The sequence below is a fragment of the Acipenser ruthenus genome, chromosome 14 (genome assembly GCF_902713425.1).
Source record: "Acipenser ruthenus chromosome 14, fAciRut3.2 maternal haplotype, whole genome shotgun sequence".
Classification (NCBI taxonomy): domain Eukaryota; kingdom Metazoa; phylum Chordata; class Actinopteri; order Acipenseriformes; family Acipenseridae; genus Acipenser; species Acipenser ruthenus.
The window spans coordinates 29941068-29961344 of NC_081202.1; the positions used below are offsets into that span (position 1 = coordinate 29941068).

General features: G+C 45.5%; 1 protein-coding gene across 1 annotated transcript in view; it reads left to right on the forward strand.

Moving 5' to 3' along the window:
• The window catches only part of si:dkey-82f1.1 (DENN domain-containing protein 2A), a 56598-nt gene extending 40960 nt beyond the window's left edge, over positions 1-15638 (forward strand). The window contains exons 15-20 of the mRNA XM_034032249.3: positions 2097-2274; positions 4027-4068; positions 5730-5838; positions 11964-12209; positions 13611-13697; positions 14314-15638. Coding sequence (XP_033888140.2) covers positions 2097-2274; positions 4027-4068; positions 5730-5838; positions 11964-12209; positions 13611-13697; positions 14314-14345 — 694 coding nt within the window. The 3' untranslated portion in view covers positions 14346-15638. The remainder of the gene's footprint in view (positions 1-2096; positions 2275-4026; positions 4069-5729; positions 5839-11963; positions 12210-13610; positions 13698-14313) is intronic.
• The last annotated feature ends 4639 nt before the right edge of the window (positions 15639-20277 follow it).

Genomic DNA, 20277 nt, shown 5'->3' on the forward strand with positions numbered 1-20277 from the left:
GGTTGTATTTTCATCAGCACTCTCCTCCTCAACTACAGAAAACCCAGCTTTTTTAAAGCAACATTGCATTGTTTGCTGACTGACAGAGTTCCAAGCATGCTTTAGCAAGCACACCTAACAGAACTGAATTTACACTGAATTTACACTGAATTTACACTGAATTTACACTGAATTTTCGTGCTGATGGTCATCGCTTTTCTCTTTCCAGCCATGCTTGCTGTTGCAGTCAGTGCTGTTTTTTTCAAACTGTAAACCCAACATTGCGTACAGGGATTAAATAGCCAAGGTACAAACAGTTGACGGTAACGAGGTTAAAACAGCTGATTGGTGGATTATTAAGAGCGATTAGTACAGTATAAAGCAGTGCGTTTGTTATTTAAATCTTTGTGAATGGCACATAACGAGATCCAAACAGCTGAGTTTGCTCGGAATATACGCCTTGCTTAACATAGTATGATGCCTTTGTTATTGAAATCAATGAGAATGGCTCAATGAGAACAGCTGCCCGCAATAACCCTGGATGGTGTAAGTGGTGGATACTGTACCTCTGTGATTTGCTTATGGCTCTGCTGGGAATTCTTCAATGTATTATCCCATTTTATTAATTCCAAACTTACCTGTACCTCAGGCCTGTTCCACGTGGTTTCAGTTCTGATTCAGAAAAGAACCCCCAGACCTATTAATCACAATGACCAAAGTGGATAGTCCAGGCAGGGTACACTGCTGAACCTAGGGCTCCATTAGCAGGCAACTGCTTCAGGATAGCTTGAGGCTTAGGCCCAAAGCCTGTCCTCCAGCAGAAGCCACTAGGCTGTTTGGCTTGAGGAATTAGATAAAACAGGAAAGAATGTAGAGATAGGATTACATTTTAATAATAAAATGTAATCGGCTGTTATTTTTTTTATAGTGAGCTAGGAAAGAATGTTGTTATGTTATTGCGTTGCCATGAGAACAATAATTTTTGGAAAAAAAAGAGGCCAGAAAGCTGGTTTTTGATGTGATTTTGAAACCCTGCGTCCGGTTTCCAGAGCAGTGGTTTATATCCTGCCTTATTTGGCAGACAACTGAACCTACAGCACTGGAAAAAGAATACTTTCAATTTCACAAGAACCATTGACGTAAGCCTTATTTTTCCTTTTCTTTTTCTTTTCCCCTGTCCAGAGCCACTGTTTACTTTTAAATAGATCTACATTTGTCTGTTTAAAGGGTTTCAAAGTGTATATTGGTCACCCTGCTGCTTTGCTTGTTGTTGATGTAGGGCCACCAGGGCAGCCAGGACGGCACTGCTTTGACGGGACTTGGCCAGGTGTTTTTTAGATAGGTGACCATTGCTCAATAATTACCAACTTTAATTCATTCACGGGGTGGAAATCTGGTGTAAAGTTGGTTCACCAGAATGGCCCATCTTTTTGGGACTTAATCCCTTTAACATGAGTGACAGCACAATACGAGGGGAAAGTATGTTTTTTGGTCCAGCTGTCCTTTTTATGTGTTTTTTATTATTATTTATTGCATGGGCTGTATGTAAACTCCCACAACAAAACATATATATCCCATAAAAGTAAAGATACAATCAATTAATTAATTAATTAATTAATTAATTAATTAATTAATTAATTAATTGAATACATCCCTCAATAGACATTTTGATTAATGAACTGCTTTATTTATTGAGATGTCATTGAGTGTCAGAGAAGGTCTGCTCCTTTCCATATCCCTGTTTGGTATTTGTACTGTGGTGTAATTTGCTGCCACCTGCTGGAACTGCACGGTTTGCTTTTTTCTTCTGTTGATCGTAAAAAACTCTGTGTTGGTTCTCTTTCTGTGTTCCTACAGTCTACACCAGGATTTTGCTCCCACTAACAACATAATATTAATACATGACTGATATAATCTATAATGATATCTCAGAAAGCTACGATCAACACGTGACCAGAGACAGTGTGTTTTTTAAAGAGGCGACACTTGTTTTTTTGTTGGTCAAACAACCTTTGATTTTAACAATTTGAAAATTACTAATCGTATAATCTATCTTGTATTGCAATAAATATAAATGGTCAATCAATCTCTCCACTCTCTTCTCTCTTTGTCGCCAGCACGCTGTCTCAGTGCTGCCACGCCATTGTTGCCATGCTGTACCCCTTTGCTTGGCAGCACACCTACATCCCAGTGCTGCCCCCCTCCATGATCGACATCGTCTGCACCCCCACCCCCTTCATCGTGGGCCTGCTGTCCAGCTCCCTGCCCCGGCTCAAAGAGCTACCCATCGAAGAGGTGAGTGAGGGAGTGAGCAAGGCTGGGGATCAGGCCTTTCCACTGCTGTCATACCACCAAATGGGCTGTCCTCTTAACTTGGAAACACATTGACCCAGTTCTCATAAAGCAACACTGAAAACATGTATTGATAATAAGAGGCTATTTTACCTGCTTTGAATATATTCTTGTTCTTTGCTTGTTTGTAAAACTTTAATTTTAGATATGCAGCCATTTCAATTACAATATACAATTGAAAATGCTTTCTGGTACCTAGTAACTTCCTGTGTTGTCTGCCAATTTCTGTACGATTTGTCTAGCTGCAATCAAACCCTGTGACCTGCAGCACAGGAAGTAACAGGATACCATGACAACATTTTGGGTCTGTAACTTCAAAAATCTGTTATGCTAAATTAAAGTAAAACTATTTGTAAGAAACTATTTTCATCACAGGGTCCCTGAGTGGCTCACCTGGTAGAAGCGTAGCCGCGCGCTGCCCAGGGTGAGTCATACAGCGCAAGTTCACATCCTGGCTGTGCAAAGTAAGCCAGTCTTTGCTGGGGACTCCGAAGGGAGTGTCGCATTGGCTCTGGTGTTCCCGTGGGTTAGGGAGGCAAAACCATTTCTCTTCATCGTGCTACAGCAAACCCTGCTGGCCAGGCACCTAGTGAGCTCAAAGGCAGACTCCTGCAGGGCTGGCCTTTGTTCACCAGAGGTCAGTAGCTCACTGACATCCGCTCTCGGGTTCCTGGGTGAAAAAGGAAGCAGGCTTGGGTTGTAGGATCAAAGGACGCCCGCTGAAAACTTTCGGTCTCCTGAGCTATGGGGGAATTTCTGCGGTGACGGGGAAAGTGATTGTTTATTATTTGTTTATTTAGCAGACGCCTTTATCCAAGGCGACTTACAGAGACTAGGGTGTGTGAACTATGCATCAGCTGCAGAGTCACTTACAACTACGTCTCACCCAAAAGACGGAGCACAAGGAGGTTAAGTGACTTGCTCAGGGTCACACAGTGAGTCAGTGGCTGAGGTGGGATTTGAACCAGGGACCTCCTGGTTACAAGCCCTTTTCTTTAACCACTGGACCACACAGCCTCCTTTGGGCATTCCAAAAAGAAAATCTGGGGTAAAATAGTAATTGGACATGCTAAATGTATTTAAAATAAATGTACATATATTTTCTTCACAAATAAACCAAAATGGTACAATTCATACTAATACAAAATTTTAAAAAATGATATTAAAGCCACATTTAACACTCCTTTCTTAGGCTCATGAGGGGGGCTCGTTACAAAATTATAAGAATTCGCTCTCAGGTGTGGTGGTGTTGAAAAGGGCAAAATGTCAGCAGAAAAAAAATACAGGATCACCAGACCCAGTAATTTTGTGTGGAGGACAACCTTCAAACCCCACTAAACTGTTACAAACATGGTCATGTTGGTTATTACAAAGAAATATGGGAAGCGTTAGAAATTTCAACTTAAGCTAAGGAAAGAATTACTAAGCAGAAAAAGGAAATGTAAACACAATGGATCCTAAGGAGTCTAAAGGTTAAGTATAGAAGCAGAACAGATGAAAGAGAGCTGTGTAAAATATATCTGTAATGAAGGAGAGTGGATATGGAGGTACAATGACGTATATCTGGCCTGACTGATGTGTGGGCTTTTTCCACCTTCAAACAATGGTCCGTAGTGTCTCAAATAAGGCAGCAAAGAGCTCAGGTAGTTCATTGCCAGGAAATTACATCACACCCTTCTATGTTCTTCTTTCCAGGTCCTGGTGGTTGACCTTTGTAACAATCGGTTCCTGAGACAGGTAGGCAGGATTTCTCATATTACCTTCTTCTGTCTGGTTCTTCCTAGACCAGACAGCATCATTTTAATTAAAGCAGTTGGCTCACAAGTTCAAAGTAGAGGCAATCTAGATACCTTTTCTGGAGACGGGCTGACTGGCAGAGTGATAATTGTGTTTATAAAGTGCCTGCAGAAACTTGTTTGAGGAGCATCAATTATTGAGGGTATCAGAATTCAGGTCATGGTGATCTACTTCTCCAGAAGGCAACATTTTGGGAAACACTTTGTCTGGCTGTGACCTACTTTTATTTTTAAAAAACTACCAATGCATTTACTGTAATTCTTGATGGAATCCAACAGTTCTGTATGCCACGTCTCAGTGCCGCCAACTGTAATTGATAAATCGGTCTCATATGGAAGGTTCTCCCTGCTGTCTTACAAAAGTGGTCCAACAGATCATTAAAATAAACATTTGATATACTGTTTCCAAAATGTGCTGTGTTTGCAAATGCAACATTGAAATATTATATTGCTGTGCTATGTACATTAAAATTAATTAATATTTGATTAATAATGATCAAAAAATGGAAATGGTCATGGAAGTGTTTTTTTGTTGTTTATTTGGATTGAACATGTGCAGAGTATGTTGTTAGAGATTTCAATAAAGATACACTCCCTTATCCACACATCGTTTTAAAATAACATTATAACTAGTAAACACTTAATAGTGCTGATTTTAGAAATACAAAAAGAAACTGAAATGACAAACATTGTACAGTGTCTTCAATGTCTTAGTACTCCTAAATGGTTTTCAAATACCTCCAAATATTTGCTATTTTAGTAACATTTGGATAAATAATATACATTGTGAAGGTGGATATTATGTCCCCAAGAAGTACAATTGATAAAAGTAACTTGAAAATCTAACAGAGATTCCATCTAACACAGACTGCAGACACCATAAGTGTTTTTCTGGGTGTTAGATTTCATAACCATTTATGGAAAACATTATTTTGTATTTAAAAAGCATGCTTACTGTATGACAGACATATTTTAGAGTATTTGTGTTTTATATTAAAGCCGGTTTAAATGTGCAGTTGGCTACAGCATACTGTACGTTTTTGCTTGTGTTGGGAAATGATTCATCCTGCATTAGTGTTAGTATTTTAAATTTGTTAACAGAAAATACTTTTTTTTTTTTTATTCAGTATAATAGGCACAAAACTAGTTTAACATTCTATTAGATTGCTGTATTTTTTTTCACTGGTATGATGCTGTTTTTTTTGAGTGATTATGCTTGTTATCCATCTCCTGCGAAAACTGCCTTTTACCATACAACTTTATAAACCATGGTCTTCATACTGCTTATAGGCCTATACTTGGGGCTAGCAGAAAGATGTCAGGAAAGGAAGAGGCTTCAGTTTGCGACCCTGCTGGTGAACAGATGTATTTCTGTTAAAATTCTTGAAATTCCAGTTTCTAGCCACGTAGTGCCCTTTAGTGTTCAAAACACTGTGCCCGGTTAAACAAATCACACATTGCAGCAACCTCATTGTGCTGCAAATTCTGCCGGAGGATTTTGCGTCACCGCAGTCGTAACATGCAAGTCCCACTGTAATACCTTGAACACAATCAACACCTGTGCGTTTCTCACCCAACCTGAATATTTTCTGCCACATTTAGATGGACGACGAGGACTCGATCTTGCCCCATAAACTGCAAGCAGCCCTAGAACACGTACTAGAAAAGAGGAAGGAGCTAGCGTGCGAGAAAGGAGAGTCTTCCTTGAATGGTGAGTTTATTTGTCTTTAGTCTGGTAGCTACTTGTGGAAGGGTGGTGGGCAATTCACTGACACAAGGAGACAGTACTTTATTTGTAGCGCCGCTCAGGCGTACTGATTTATTTGATGCAGTAGATGGCGCTGTTGTCCGTGTTCTGGATACTGACAACAGTAACCAGAATCACGGCGTTTACCAATACAGGTATAGGCACAACAAGTGCTCGCAAATCATAATGAAAACCAAAGGCGAAAGAAAAAGGGAAAATAAAACACAGTAATAAAACTACAAACAAAAAGTGCTGCTTACGCAGTGCCCCCACTGCCGCTAAGCCGGTCAGAACGGGCCTCCGTCCTACGCTCAATTACCCTCTATACACTGGGATGGCCGGAGTTCCCCGTACAACTAAGCACGTCCCCTCGGGTACGTGGTGATTTCTGTTATGTCTTTTTTCGATAAATTATTTTAAGGCCGGCTGTTTCTCTCAGCCAGTTTGGCCTCGTTTTATTTTAAAACTGACGTCTTTCGTCAGTGTCACTGGGTATTCCTCAAACACGGCCACCCGAGCGCCCAACCAAACCAGATCTTATGGGCCGAGCAGTCTCCCAAGGCCCGCCCCTCAGCCACTCAGAGAGAGGGAAAGCACACACACCCTCTTCCCCACCTCTCCGTGTCATTGCCATGACCGACAGGCGGATCCCACGAGACTGCTGCCCTCTACCTGCAGTAATACGGATGTGCCAGACAGTCAGTCCAGATCTCCCCTGTTACACATCCTCCCCCTCAGAATGGCACCACCGGTCCATTCGAAAATCCTACAACCCCATGCCTTCCCGAGAGAAAAAATCTGCGTTTTGATGCAGTTTCCCTGCTCGGTGGACAACCCTGAAGGCATAGGGCTGCAGGGCCAAGTACCACCGCGTGATTCTGGCGTTGTTATCCTTCATCCGGTGAAGCCATGCTAAGGGGGCATGATCCGTAATCAGGGTGAAGTGTCGCCCCAGGAGGTAGTACCGGAGTGACTCGACTGCCCATTTTACTGCGAGACACTCCTTCTCGATGGTACTATAGTTTTTCTCGCGGGGAAGGAGCTTCCTGCTGATGTACAGGACCGGGTGCTCGCTTCCCCGCACCTCCTGAGACAACACTGCCCCGAGACCTGTCTCTGACGCATCCGTCTGCAGGGTGAACCTCCTACTAAAATCAGGACTGCATAGCACTGGCTTGCTACACAGCCTTCGCTTCAGAGCGAGAAAGGCCCTCTGGCACGGCTCCGTCCACTGAACCGTATTTGGGGCAGCCTTCCGGGTGAGGTCTGTCAAGGGAGCAGCGAGCGTGGCGAAGCTCGGGATGAACTTCCTGTAATAGCCCGCTAGTCCCAAGAAAGAGCGCACCTGGGTTTTGGTCGTAGGGACCGGCCAGTCAGCCAAGGCTTTCACCTTAGCAATCAGCGGTCTGATCTGGCCGCTCCCTACTCGATACCCCAAATACTCCGACTCACTCTTCCCAATGGCACATTTCTTTGGGTTAGCAGTGAGCCCAGCCTCCCGCAAGGATTGCAGCACCGCCGCTACCTTACGCAGATGACTCGGCCAATCCTCACTGTGGATAACCACGTCATCTATGTAAGCAGCGGCGTACTGCTGATGGGGCCGCAAAATGCGATCCATCATCCGCTGGAAAGTGGCTGGTGCTCCGTGCAACCCAAAGGGCATGGTCCTAAATTGGTACAACCCGAAGGGAGTCGAAAACGCCGTCCTCTCTCTGGATTCCGGGGTCAGGGGTATCTGCCAGTACCCCTTCGTTAAATCCAGTGTCGTCATAAAATGAGCCGTGCCCAGACGCTCCAGTAACTCATCTACCCGAGGCATGGGATAAGCGTCAAACTTCGATTTTTCATTAACCCGCCTGAAGTCAATGCAAAATCGAGTTGACCCGTCCGGCTTATCCACTAAAACAATCGGACTGTTCCAGTCACTTTGGGACTCCTCTATTACCCCCAGTCTGAGCATCTCGTCAATCTCCGCCTTTACTACCTGCCTTTTGCGCTCAGGTATGCGGTACGGCCTCTGGCGAACTAGCGCCCCCGGCTCAGTCTCAATGTGATGGTGGGCTACTCGAGTCTGCCCCGGGACGGGAGAAAACACATCAGGAAATTCCGCCACCAGCGCCCGCGCCTGACATTTCTGTGTTGGTGTCAGATTATCTGCAATCTGTACCGACCCTTGTTTCGCCAACACAGAAAGATCAGGTCCCAGGTCGGTGACGTCATCTGCTGGCGCCGCTAACAAAGCCTCCTGCTGTAACCAAGGCTTCAGCAGGTTTACATGGTAAATGTGCTTTTCTCTCCGTCGCTCCGGCTGGCAGATCTCATAATCCACCGTCCCAACCCGGCGTGTAACCTCAAACGGTCCTTGCCACTTCGCCAGAAGTTTGGACTCAGAGCTGGGTAACAATAGAAGCACTTTATCCCCCGGCTGAAACGTGCGCAACCGAGCCCCCCTGTTATATTGGGTCTCCTGTCTGTGCTGAGCCTGCTGCAAATTGTCATGCGCCCATTTTCCCACAGACTCAAGACGTTTGCGCAGGTCCAACACATACCGGACAGTATTGGTCGAATTGTCCTGCTGTTCCTCCCACATCTCTCTGACCAGATCGAGCACACCCCGGGGTCTCCGACCATACAGCAACTCGAATGGCGAAAAACCCGTGGAAGCCTGGGGTACCTCTCTGATCGCAAAGAGAAGGGGAGGAATCAGCTGGTCCCAGTAACGCACGTCACTACTAATAAATCTGCGCAACATGTTTTTGAGGGTCTTATTAAAGCGCTCCACAAGACCATCAGTCTGGGGGTGAAAAACCGAGGTCCTAATGGTCTTAATCCCCAAAAGTTTACATGTTCCGCGGACTAGCCGGGACATAAAGTTGGTGCCTTGGTCGGTCAGTATTTCCTTGGGGATCCCCACCCGGGAGAAAACCTTCACGAGCTCGTTGGCAACAGATTTAGCAGACGCAGATCGGAGGGGAATGGCCTCTGGATAACGGGTAGCATAATCCAAAATGACCAATAGGTGTGTGTATCCCGCCGCACTCCTTTCTAACGGTCCCACTATATCTACTCCAATACGCTCAAACGGAGCTTCCACTAGGGGCAATGGCACCAGTGGGGCTCGTGGGACGGCTCTAGGGCTAGCTTTCTGACACTCCCCACAGCGTTCGCAAAAACGTCTGACGTCACCATCCAGCCCCAGCCAATAGAACCGTGTCACAAGCCTCGCTTTAGTCTTGTCCCTTCCCAAATGACCAGACAGGGGAATAGCGTGGGCAAGCTGCAACAAATCCTCCTTAAAGGGCTGAGGAATGAGCAACTGGTGACGCACTTCCCCCGTCCTGGGTAATTTTTCAACACGGTACAACAGGTCTCGATCAATTTCAAAGTGAGGGTACGTGGCGGCGCGTCTGGGCTCGACCACACGACCATTAACCACCGCTGCTTGGTCAAAGAGCCTGCCCAGCACGTCGTCACGCCCTTGCTCGAGTCGGAAGTCACGGGAACGAGCTAGAAAATCAGCTCCCATGGCTTCCAGCTCGGGATCAGGTCGGTCCTGAGCGGAGGCAGCAGAGCCAGTCCCCTGCGCTGACTCCGCGGCCTCCCCCCCAGTCTCTTCACCAATCGCCCCCACCTGAAACTTCTCGGACTCCCTCCATTGCCAGCCCTCATTCTTAGCGGCCCGGCGTTCCCGTTTAGTTTTGCGGGGTCTAAATCTGTGGCAATAGCAATCCGGGTCACGAAAGGGAAAGATCTCGCCAATTACTTCCTCTTTCTTAGCCAATAAGGAGGACGGGGCCGCCACAGCAGCCAACCAATTTTTAAACTGCTCGCAGTCCCGTCCCAGAACTACCGGTACCGGCAATCGAGGACACAAACCCAATTGCACTCGCGTCACCTGCTGGCCAATTTTCAGATTTACGTACATTTTGGGGTAAGTGCGCACATCCCCATGAATACATTTTATATGCACCTGTCCCGTTATTTGCTTATGCCCCGGTGAGATTAAGCTCTCTTGTATCAGGGACTGACTACACCCTGAATCTAAGAGAGCCTGGGTTTGTGTATCATCCACTGACACAGGAATCACAAAACCCGTCTGCTGGAGTGACTGATGTAATGGAACAGTCTTACCTGGTCGAATGACGTCACATCCCATAGCGGGGCAATCCCGGTCGATGTGGCTCACCTCCCAGCTTGTTCCACACATCAGTGAACTAGTTTCTCGCCATGAAGCTTCAGCAGGAGGTCGAAACACAGGACCCATCAAAGGGGATCGACGGTAGGGTGGCCGCGCGAGACCCCGGTCCAACACCGCAGCAGCCCGTGGGTGACCCCACTCTGCCCCAGTTCTCGGGCCGGGAGCTCCCACCGCCACACTCCGTCCAAAGACTTTGCTACCCTTCCCCCCCAGTCCCTTCGCCCTCCATGGGGCCAGTAGAGGGGGTGATGCTGGTGTAGCACGGTTTCCAGGCAGCTTAGCGGGCGTTGGTTCCGCTGCCTGGTATTGCTCTGCCAGTTGGATCGCCAACTCTAGGGTGGCGGGTGCCTGCCGTTGCACCCACACCCGCGGTTCCGGAGGCAAGCACTGCAGGAACCGCTCGACCACCACTACCTCCACCAGCCTGGCAGTGGTGGTGGCTCCCGGGTTCAACCATCCCCGCGCGTAATCCTGCAAACGATGCGCGATGACCCTGGGGTGTTCCTCTGCCGAGAAGTTCTCCTCCCTGAACTTGCGGCGGTAGCACTCCGGAGTCGCACCCACGCGGTTGAGGATGGCAGCTTTCAGCGTGGGGTACTCCATCATTGCCGCCGGATCCAGGGTCCTCGCCGCCGCTTGTGCCTCCCCTGTCAGCTGGGGCAGGAGGTAGCTAGCCCACTGCTCGCGGGCCCACCCGGCAGAGATCGCCATCGCCTCAAATACCTCCAGGTATGCTTCTGGTCGGTCCTCTGCCGTCATTTTCGTGGGCTGCTGTAGCCATGGGTCTGGCCCCGCAGCTCTTGCACTCTCCTGCACCACCGCAGTAAGGGTTTCCCGCAGGAGATCCATTAAGGTGGTGAACTGCTGGGGATCCATTCTGCTCCCTGATTTTGCACTGCTTTATGTGGGCAGTGCCAGTGAATCCCACTTCTGACACCACGTGTGGAAGGGTGGTGGGCAATTCACTGACACAAGGAGACAGTACTTTATTTGTAGCGCCGCTCAGGCGTACTGATTTATTTGATGCAGTAGATGGCGCTGTTGTCCGTGTTCTGGATACTGACAACAGTAACCAGAATCACGGCGTTTACCAATACAGGTATAGGCACAACAAGTGCTCGCAAATCATAATGAAAACCAAAGGCGAAAGAAAAAGGGAAAATAAAACACAGTAATAAAACTACAAACAAAAAGTGCTGCTTACGCAGTGCCCCCACTGCCGCTAAGCCGGTCAGAACGGGCCTCCGTCCTACGCTCAATTACCCTCTATACACTGGGATGGCCGGAGTTCCCCGTACAACTAAGCACGTCCCCTCGGGTACGTGGTGATTTCTGTTATGTCTTTTTTCGATAAATTATTTTAAGGCCGGCTGTTTCTCTCAGCCAGTTTGGCCTCGTTTTATTTTAAAACTGACGTCTTTCGTCAGTGTCACTGGGTATTCCTCAAACACGGCCACCCGAGCGCCCAACCAAACCAGATCTTATGGGCCGAGCAGTCTCCCAAGGCCCGCCCCTCAGCCACTCAGAGAGAGGGAAAGCACACACACCCTCTTCCCCACCTCTCCGTGTCATTGCCATGACCGACAGGCGGATCCCACGAGACTGCTGCCCTCTACCTGCAGTAATACGGATGTGCCAGACAGTCAGTCCAGATCTCCCCTGTTACACTACTGTATGTGTTTTTTAACTTATCAGTCCTTAAATACACTTTGATATGCTTTCAGTGTGATCTGTTGTACACCACAGATCCAAGCAAAGGTGCATGACCAACTGAAAGTAAAGCATACAGACCGAGCTTTCTTTAACCTAGTATGGTATCAGATTGAAAGGTTTTGGTGGTTTGGAGGCATGTCACAGTAACTCTGGTCTCTTTCCTTCCCTTGTGCAGACTCAAGCTCTTTGAGTGTGGTGGTGTCGGAGGCCATTGTGCGCTTCTTTGTGGAGATGGTAGGGCACTACTCGCTGTTCCTGGGCCCGGGGGAGCGTGAAGACGAGGGGGCTGTGTTCCACCGCGATGCCTTCCGCAAGGCCATCTCCTCCAAAAGCCTGCGCCGCTTCTTGGAGGTCTTCATGGAGACGCAGATGTTCGCTGGCTTCATCCACGACCAGGATCTGCGGCGGCAGGGTCTCAGGGGTAGGTCCTGCCTTCAGCGCTTTACCTTTCACCACAAATACTGCATCTCCTTATCAAGGGTAGCACCAAACAGTCGACTAGCAAAATAGCAAAGTAATTGTGAAGTGTGCGGTTTTAGGTGGTTGGAAATGCAGTTACAATTGCAAACCATTAACATATTATTATTATTTATTTCTTAACAGACGCCCTTATCCAGGGCGACTTACAATTGTTACAAAAGATCACATTATTTTTACATACAATTACCCATTTATACAGTTGGGTTTTTACTGGAGCAATCTAGGTAAAGTACCTTGCTCAAGGGTACAGCAGCAGTGTCCCCCAGCTAGGATTGAACCCACAACCCTCCGGTCAGGAGTCCAGAGCCCTAACCACTACTCCACACTGCTGCCTATTGCATATAAATGACAATGAATATAAAATAATTCTAAGCAGTGTTCAAACGTAGTGCACAAAGAACAAAGTTTTACGAAACAATACGTTCACAAATAGAGCACCAGACATGATCAAATAAGTGATTTCTTCCTATTTTTTTAAAGTGCCAACTAGTCAAGCTAGTTGACTGAATAATTAGTAGTCGTTCTACCCCTACTCCTTACAGTATTCCTTAACAATTTTATCTTTCAAGAAAATATTTACATAGGAACTAAGGAGAGGTGCTCGCCAATAAGACCTGTTTTTGTGCCAATGGTCATTGGTGTGAAAAATAAAAGTTCTGCAAAGACATTGATAGCCAAGATCATTTAAAAACCAGTAAAACATTTCAACCTATTTCCACTACAAATAATATGTTCCAAGTGTAACTCCAGTTCCCCTACAGCGAACTTAAGGACATCCCAAAAAAAATAATTCTACATTTGTCAGAGAACAGTGAAAAACACACACAAATATTTATGTACGAGCAATCTCTATTATTAATAAACAACTCTGATGATCACTACATGATTTCTAACATGAGGTCAGAAGTGTGCAAATATTTAAAATCCCACATGTAAGAGAGTTGGTTGTTATGCAGAGTTCTGAAAGTGTACTTGAAAGCGTGTTTATTATTGATGTTCACATGACCTGCAGTGAATTACAGAGTTCTGTGATCATAAACTGCAAGAGCAATGTATTTTCTTGTAATTCAGCAGCCCAATTGTTTAGTTTTTTTTTTGTTTTTTTTTGCATAAGCCAAGATGCATCTGTGTATATTGTCCATGTAATACAGTACTGTAATGTGTATGTCAGTACAGTTTTACAAATCCACCATGCAGACACTCTCAACAAGAGATATACTGTAAAGCCAGAGAATGTACTGGCTTACGTGCGTCTGTGAAAAAAAGAGTATCTCTTTTAAAGGCATGAGGTTAAAGCAGAGTGATCTGTTGTACTAAAAGGAGCTTGATTTTGCTTTTACAGGTCTGTTTGAAGTACGAGCCCAGGATTACCTGGACTCCCTTCCAGGCAGCGAGCAGAGTGGAGTTAATAAATTCCTCAAAGGCTTAGGTAATAATGAATTCCCACCTACATTGTGTATCCAGTTCTGTGGCACATGATTCCGATTGCGTAGCAGCTGGAGCCATTCCAAAATTTATTATGAGCTCATTTTAATAACACACATCTGAGATTATAACATAGACAGTAAACAAAACCTGGAATCTGTTATTCAATCTATATATTATTTCTCAACTGCTGAATTCCATATGAATGAAAAGAGGGAATGGTTAACCAAATAAGGAATTGTAATTGTGTGTTTGGATATGGTTTTTGGCTCAGTAAAGCCTAAAATCCCTGAGCTGGTTGCTTAAACGGAGATGGACATGGCTTACAGACTGACAGTCAGGTTCTGAGTAGAGTGCTCATGTAAGCCAGGGATTTCTTGGCTCAAGGCCCCACAATGTTGTTATCTCTTACAATGACTCCTATTAATGACATTAGCGTGTGCATCACACTCTTGCAATTTCAAGTTGTGATGGACCCCTATAAAAAAGAGCGAAATTTCAGCAAAAGTGCAATACAGTGACATACAGTAAACTAGTAAAGTTGCTAGCCATGTGCACCAAGGATTTAACAGAGAAGACGGGACCATATTCTGATTTTTTTTTTGATTTTTTTATTCCAGGTAACAAAATGAAGTTCCTTTCCAAAAAATGAGTTCAAAGAATCAACGATAACCAACATCACCAAGAACAATAAATACTCCCACACACTGAGGAAAAGCTTTTTCTTTTTCCTGGGCAGAATAAAACAAACGAGAATAATCACATGATAGAATACAGCTTCACCTCATACTGGATTCTATTCAGAAACTAAAATGTTAAAATACTGAGCAGTGAAAAGCTGAAGGATACCACTGTCTGGGTTGAGAGGGACTCCTATAACTGCTGAGCAAAACTTAAACCGGGGGGGCAACAGTTCTGTACTGGGAACCTGAGGATCCTGGTTTATAACTTACCCAGTGTGTTTCAGTGCAGAATCATCCCGTGGTTTAAGGGTCAGACACTGAGTGCTGTTCCTGTGATGCGGTACTGTGTTTAACTGAATGCTACAGGAGTGTCTGTTCAGCTGGGGGTTGTGATGCCATTACATTTCAAGAACCTGCACTGAATCTCCAGACCTGCATACATTCCCCAACAGGAGACCCGATTTTATGTCTAGACCTTCTGGAATACAGAAAACTTACCCTAAGGACAGTGACTTGTGAACCAAAATGAAACAATTATTTTTAACCAAAAGGGGATCTTGTAGGATAACTGATCCTTAAGTGGCTAATAAATGGGATTGCTTCTGTTAAAACAGGAGGCTTATATGTAATTCTTGTTTTGTTGGCAGCATATATATTTTTGTCTAGTAGTTCGCATTTTGCTTTATTTTCCCCGCATTTTTTTTTTCTGCTGCTTTTATTTGTAAAGGTTAAATGCTATTTTGATAGGTTGACCACTTTAAAGCACTACAGGCCTGTACCACTACACAGGAAGGGGGCTGGTAAAGGGATGAATGGAACTGTCTGTTTTAGAATGTACTATGAAGACAAGGAAGGACAGTTGTGGAACATTTTTATTTTTGTTTGGAATGTGGATTTCATCAAGACTGATCTGTGGAATATTTCAAATTATTGAAGGATGTAACCTTTGGGCTACTGGCATGTGATTTTGAAAGCGTGGGAGAAGATTCACTCCATTTCAGAACATTTTATGAAGGGTGAATAAACTGTGGACAATTCATTTTTGGAATGGCACCTCCAAAGAACTCTTTTAGTTTTGTAAAAACCAAGTGCAAATTAGAGACATTTATTAAAACACCACTAGAAGCAAAAAAAATCTGTATTAAGTAAGCTTTTCTTTTTTTGTTTTAAGAAAATAGCAATTGACCATACAAAACGTGTTTCCTGAGTTTTATTACTATCCCTGTGTAAAATTCAATAAGAATTTATTTGCTTCTTTTTAATATTTACTGTTATTTCAACTGCACGTAGACTCATGTTCCTGTGACAAGTTTGCTTTCTTCCTCCGATGGCTAAATGTAAAGAACACCAGTTAGAGACAGTTGGTGACAGGTTAGCTTTAAAACTAGGATGTTTGGTGACTACTAGAGTCGACAAGGATAGTGCACATGACATAATCTACTTAGATTTTCAAAAAGCATTTGACAAAATACTGCACAAAAGACTATACCGAAAGATTAAATTATTAGGAATAAATGTTAAAGTAGCAGCATGGATTCATAACTGGTTACAAGATAGAAAGCAGATAGTTAGTTATAATTCGAGGCCAGGCATCAAACTGGAGTAAAGTAACAAGTGAGGTACCTCAGGGATCAGTATTGGGACCATTGTTATTCCTAATATATTAATGACCTGGACCATGACATAATCAGTAAGCTATGCAAATTTGCAGATGACACAAAACTGAGAGGGGTAGCCAACTCCCAATCAGCAACTTAAATAATATAAAGAGATTTAGACAAGATTCAAGTTTGGGCTGACACACAGGAGATGAAATTTAATGTGAATAAATGCAAAGTCTTGCACATCGGGCACAAAAAACATTAGAGGCAAGTACAACATGAATAGTAACGAAATAGCGGAAGCTATGTATGAAAAGGACTTGGGGGGTAGTAGTGGATGAAATTCTTAAGCCAACTAGACAGTGTGGAGAAGCTATAAAAAAAGGCAAATAGAATGTTAGGTTCCCTTTCAAGTACGAAATGTAACCATTACCGTATGGGCGTTTACCTCCTAAAGACCTGAAACCTGAATATTGTTATACCAAAGCTGCTTAACAAGCCTGTGATGCAGTCATGGCCCACCCTCGAGGGTACAAAAGGACAGCGCTCACAGATCTCAGTGCCGTTTTTCCTTTCAAGACTGACCTTTCAAGACCTGATCGGAACACCTGGTTCAGATAAGTACTTGTTGCTTCTAAGTGTATAATTTTTTCATAAATTATTGTGTTTTACACTTAATTTATGCAATATTACATTAACGCTGTAATAGTTTTTCTAATTACGCACTACGGCCTGTTGCTTGTTACGTCCCGCTGTGGCCTTGTTCCTCACGTGAAGCCAGCTGCTTGAGCAGCTGCTGGGCTTAGATATTCGCTTCGGTTGTGATTGCTTGCAAGCTCTTCCACAGTATCTTGTTGCCGTTTTTGTGCAGCTTTAGCATCACCATTATGAAGGCTGTTAGTACCTCTAACAAGCAGGCTTCCCTCAGTCTCATGTGAGTACTGACTGAGTGGTTTTGCCAGTGGTTTGTACAGGTGGACATCCCTGTACATTGCCACCCGCGGTGACTGCAAACTGGTGGACCCGTACAATATTGGGACCAAGGTTATGCACCGGTGCCGTCCTTGTACTGACCCGGTGCTAAAGTCACCAGTACCGAGCCGACCCGGGTACCGTCCGAGTTTCTAAACGGTACTTTGCGGCCAGCTACCAACCGATGCTCAGGTCACAGGTCCAGTACCAAACCAGTCCCGCTCTGGTCTTGACCCGCTCGGTCGATTATCTATAAGCAGATTGAGGCAGCAACTGTATACTGTACACTGCCCTGTGCGGCATGCAAGGCCAGTTCCACCACAGATGCACTAGTTAAGAGAAGGAGCAGACACGGGAGGATGGAGAGTGGAGGGAAGGCATAACAAGTCGGCCAGTTGACGAGGAGCGGAGAGAGGGCGAAAGAGGGTGTAGGGAGACATGAGGGATTGTAGGTAGGAGGGTGCGGTGTGGTGAAGAGAGTGGTAGGCAAGAACAAAGGTCTTGAATTAAATACAAGCAGAGATAGGTAGCCAGTGGAGAGAGCAAAGCAGAGGGGTAGCATGAGAGTAGCGAGGCTGGGATTATACAAGATGAGCAGGGAATTTTAAATGAGCTGAAGGGGGCGGACAGCCGAAGCAGGGAGAGAGTTATAGTAGTCCAATCTGGAGAGTACAAGGAGTTGAGTGGAGTAAGTAGTGAGAAAAGGATGGATTCGGTAGATGTTACTAGGAAGCGGCAAGTGCGCGTCAGAGAAGAGGTGTTGAGAGAAGGAGAGGGTGAGGTCAAGAGTAAAACCTAGGTTTAGCAGAAGGAGATGGAGAGAGAGAGTGATAGAGTCAAGGGAGACTGAGATTGAGAGGTCAGAGGAGGGAGAGGAAGCAGAAGGAAAGTAGAGGAGGTCAGATTTAGAGAGGTTGAGTTTGAGGTGGTGAGAATGCGTCCAAGTTGAGATTGCTGAGAGGCATTCTGAGATACGCGAGGAGATGTGGGAGTCGAAGGAGAGGAATATCGGCATCATCAGTGTAGAGGTGGTAAGAGTAGCCAAGAGAGGATATGAGAGTGCTTAGCGAACGGGTGTAGACTGAGAACAGGAGGGGTCCCAGGACAGATCCCTGAGGTACACCTGTAGAGAGGGGGCCATGCCAGGAAACCTGGAAGGAACGGTTAGAGATCCCCAGGTCAGAGAGAGAGGAGAGGGGAATTGCATGATCAGCAGTGTCAAAGGCAGAGGAGAGGTCAAGAATTACAATGGAGGAGAGGGAGGCAGCAAGAGCAGAGGAATGAGAGGGGTGTGCAGGATGGAACCCAGATTGAAGAGGGTCAAGCTTAGAGTGCTTGGTGAGGAAGAACGCTAGCTGGTGGTGGATAGCTCGCTCAAGTTTTAGAGAGGGCTGAGAGGAGAGAGTCAGGGCGATAGTTTTGGGTGGAAGAAGGGTCAAGAGAAGGTTTCTTAAGAACGTGGGATGCGAGCCGTTTTATAGGTTTTAATGAGGGAGATAAAAAGGAAGAAGAGCAGGGGCAATGAATTGGAAGAAGCAAGAAGGAAGGGGATCCAGGAGCAAGGAGCAAAGGTCTGGGTCAGATAGTGGTGTGAAAGTTGAGAATGGGGGCGGGGGCGTGGCAGACAGGGGTTGTTAGTGGAGGACAGGATGAGAGATTGATAGTAGGAGTGTTTGACAGAGGTGAGGGCTGAGGAGAAGCAGGAGAGGAGGGAGCAGTTGTAGCCTAAATCAGAGAGTAGCTTGGCTCTCTTCCTCTTCCAGACGATAGGACAGAAGTAGTCAAAAGTTGTGGTGAGAGAAGAAGAGTCATGGTGCTGAGTGCTGGGAGAATGAATCAATAGGGGGGAAGAAGGGAGAGAGCATAGGAAGTAAAGGTGTTGAGGAAAGGAAGCGGAGATTGTGGTGAAAAGACAGAGGGGGTAGAAATGGATAGACGCGAATGCAGAAGAAGTGAAAAGGAGACGAAGAAGTGGTCCGATAGTAGGGGAATGAGGAGAGGAGTTTCTGAAGAAAATCAGGTCCAGTTGATAGCCAGCTTTGTGAGTGGGAGGCAAGGGGGAGAGTTGGAGAGAGAAAGAATCAAGGAGAGGGAGGAAGCCAGCAGAATGAGTTGAGCTGGAGAGATGAATGCTAAAATCGGCTAGCAGAATGATAGGAATAGAGGCAGTGATAGAAGAGAGAAAGAAGTCGAGCTTGTGAAGAAAGTGAGCAGGGGGCGATAGAGAACAATAAGAAGCAGATGACAGGGAGAGTGCAATTCAACTGCGTGAAACTCAGAAGTGCTGACAGAGAGGGAGGAGAAGTTCCAGGATGGAGAAAGTCGGTATCCAGTACCCCAGAGGAGCAGGGAGAGTTTCTGTGAAGTCGAGAGAGATGAGAGGCATAGGCAGAGTTGAAGTCAACCTTGTTGCAGGCTGACTGGCAGTTCCAGAGGCACCAGAGAGACAGCCGGGGGAAGAGGCAGAGGATGGGGGGAGACGTAGAGAGATCCGGTTGGACGGCTTAGAGAAGTACTGGTGGGAGATTTTGTGTGCGCGAGAGGAGAGAAGGACTGGGATAGCAGAAAAAGTCATCATGGATAGAGTGAACAGACTAGTAGTTAGAAAGTAGCAGAGACAGGGAGCCCTGTAGACAGTACACAAAGGCAGACAAGGCACAGAGTATAGGTAGGAAAGAGCCTGTGTTTTGTGCTGTCTTGCTTACGGAACATATATAGGCCGCTGGTGAATGCTGTTGCAGTTCACACTGTCTCAGTCGCACCTGAAAGAAATCTGGTATAAAACAAGAAACAACTCCTAACTGCTCCTTTCTGTGACTAAGTTTATGCTGTTAAATGTATACAGTTAAAATGGCTACAGTACTTGATGTTCTTTGTGTTTGTTTAGCACTTCCCTTTAAAAATCTGCATGTATGAATTCTATGTATAGCATTGTGCAGAGATGCCATTGGTACTGGTTGTGCCATTTGATGCTTCTTGCATATATGTGTATTGTAATGACTTGATAAGAACAGAAGTATGAAACAGGTTCTTTAAAAGCAGGACAGGATGGGCAGGCCAGCAATACCTCTCAGCAAGACAGGTTACACAGGTTACTTCTCCAACTCTCCACCCTCGGCTAGCACACAGGCTGCCTCTTTTATATCCCAAAACCCTTACAATATTGCAACAGTGTAGGTTAACCCTGACCTATCAGTGGCCGCCATCCTTGCCACTCCCCTTGGCTCCTGTCAGGTGCACTTGGTAGGGGTCAGCGCTGGTGCAAGGTTGCACGCTGGTGCAAGATTGCACCAATAGTCCAGTATAAGGGTACAGTGTCTGTAGCAGG